Raw genomic sequence first — 1,633 nt, 5'->3', positions numbered from 1 at the left:
TGTGTGTGTGTGTGTGCGTGTGCGTGTGAGTGCGTGCGTGTGCGTGTGCGTGTGTGTGTGTGTGTGTGTGTGTGTGTGTGAGTGAGAGTGTGTGTGTCTATATATACTGTTTTCAACTTACTGGTGAGCTTGGTATGTGCGGTGGTGTCTATCTGTGCCCACCTCTACTGTACCAGAGAGTGGAGGGGAATTGTCCATGATAACACCATTAGAGGCACTACGGCTACACAGGAAAGCTTTGTTACATGCTTCAACTGTGACATAATATTTTATTCCTGGTGTATAGGCTCTCTTCCAGATGTGACCTGAAATATAGAGAACAATATCTATAACATCATCATCATCATCATCATCATTGTTATCATCTAAACAAATTCCTACCACCACTGCCACTGCTGCCACTACCACTTTCATCACCACCCCCACCACAATCATTATCATCACTTTATTGTTTTAAGATCCACTTTTCCATGCTTGTATGAGTAACAAGGAGATTGTTATGGCAGATTTTCTTTTGCCAAATGCCCTTTACATTATCAACCCTCACCTGTTTCCAGAAAAGGTAATATTTCCTCACAGCCATTTAGGGCTTTTATGGAAGATTGGAAATGAACAACACTGCTTGCATGACAGTGATACTCGTTTACAATGCAACGTCAAGACACACACACACACAAACAGAGTCAGCTTTTCATAAATGTTTCTGTTGGAACTCAGACATACCAGTTTCTTGTCCCATATTTGTCATTCTAATGACATCATCTTGTAGTGGGGCAGTACCCACACCAGCACGGTAAAATAATATTCCAGTATGTGGGTCGGAAAAACCTAACCATTGAGCTTCCAGTTTAGATATGTCTCGTTGGTATTCGGTATCACTCTACAAGAAATGCAATGATAAAATTACATTGGGGGACAAGGAAGAATAAAATTGAGAATGTTTTATAACAACAACAACAATAATCCTTTCTTCTATAGGCACAAGCCTTGAAACTTCAGGGGAGGGAATAAATCGATTAATTTGACTCCAGTACTCATCTAATACTTATTTTATTGACCCCAGTACTCAAATAGTACTTATTTTATTGACCCTGAAAGGATGAAAGGCAAAGTTGACTGTGGTGGAATTTGAACTCAGAATGTAAGATCGATGAAATGCCACTAAGCATTTTGCCCAGCATGCTAATAATTCTGCCAGCTCGCTGCATTGTATTCAGCATGCAAGCATGAAAGAGAAGGTTAGGAAGGAATGTTATAGAAGAGTTTGAGCAGTTCTGAAGTCTGAGCTGAATGCATATAATAAGGTGTTAGCCATAAATTCCTTAGCAGTCCCAGTTGTTCTTTATAGCTTCAATGTGCTTAACTGGAATACCAGTGAAATAGTCAAAATTGATAGAAAAATCCGCAAGCTACTGACTTGTAATAAGATGCACCATCCAAAGGCAGACGTGGATTGTCTTTACCTTCCCAGAGCTCAGGGAGGTCGAGGCTTGATCGAGCTTGAACTTATGTACAAAACCACCACAATCGGACTGGTCAAATACCTTGAAACAACCAACGATTGGATGCTGAAACTTGTTGAAAAACATGAAAGACCGAAAAAACTTCACTCTATTCTGAAAGAGAGCAAAAA

The 1,633-nt window shown here is 40.1% G+C and overlaps 1 protein-coding gene across 1 annotated transcript in view; it reads right to left on the bottom strand.

The window, feature by feature from the left end:
- LOC106872661 (uncharacterized) overlaps positions 1-1,633 on the bottom strand; it is a 73,548-nt gene that overhangs the window by 24,862 nt on the left and 47,053 nt on the right. Inside the window, exons 14-15 of the mRNA XM_014919724.2 lie at positions 724-880; positions 122-305 (exon numbers count right to left, since the gene is read on the bottom strand). Of these exons, the coding sequence (XP_014775210.2) occupies positions 122-305; positions 724-880 (341 nt within the window). The remainder of the gene's footprint in view (positions 1-121; positions 306-723; positions 881-1,633) is intronic.

This window comes from Octopus bimaculoides, chromosome 9 (assembly GCF_001194135.2).
Source record: "Octopus bimaculoides isolate UCB-OBI-ISO-001 chromosome 9, ASM119413v2, whole genome shotgun sequence".
Taxonomy (NCBI): Eukaryota; Metazoa; Mollusca; class Cephalopoda; order Octopoda; family Octopodidae; genus Octopus; species Octopus bimaculoides.
Note: the sequence above shows the minus strand (reverse complement) of the source record. Positions and strands in the feature narration are given on the sequence as shown.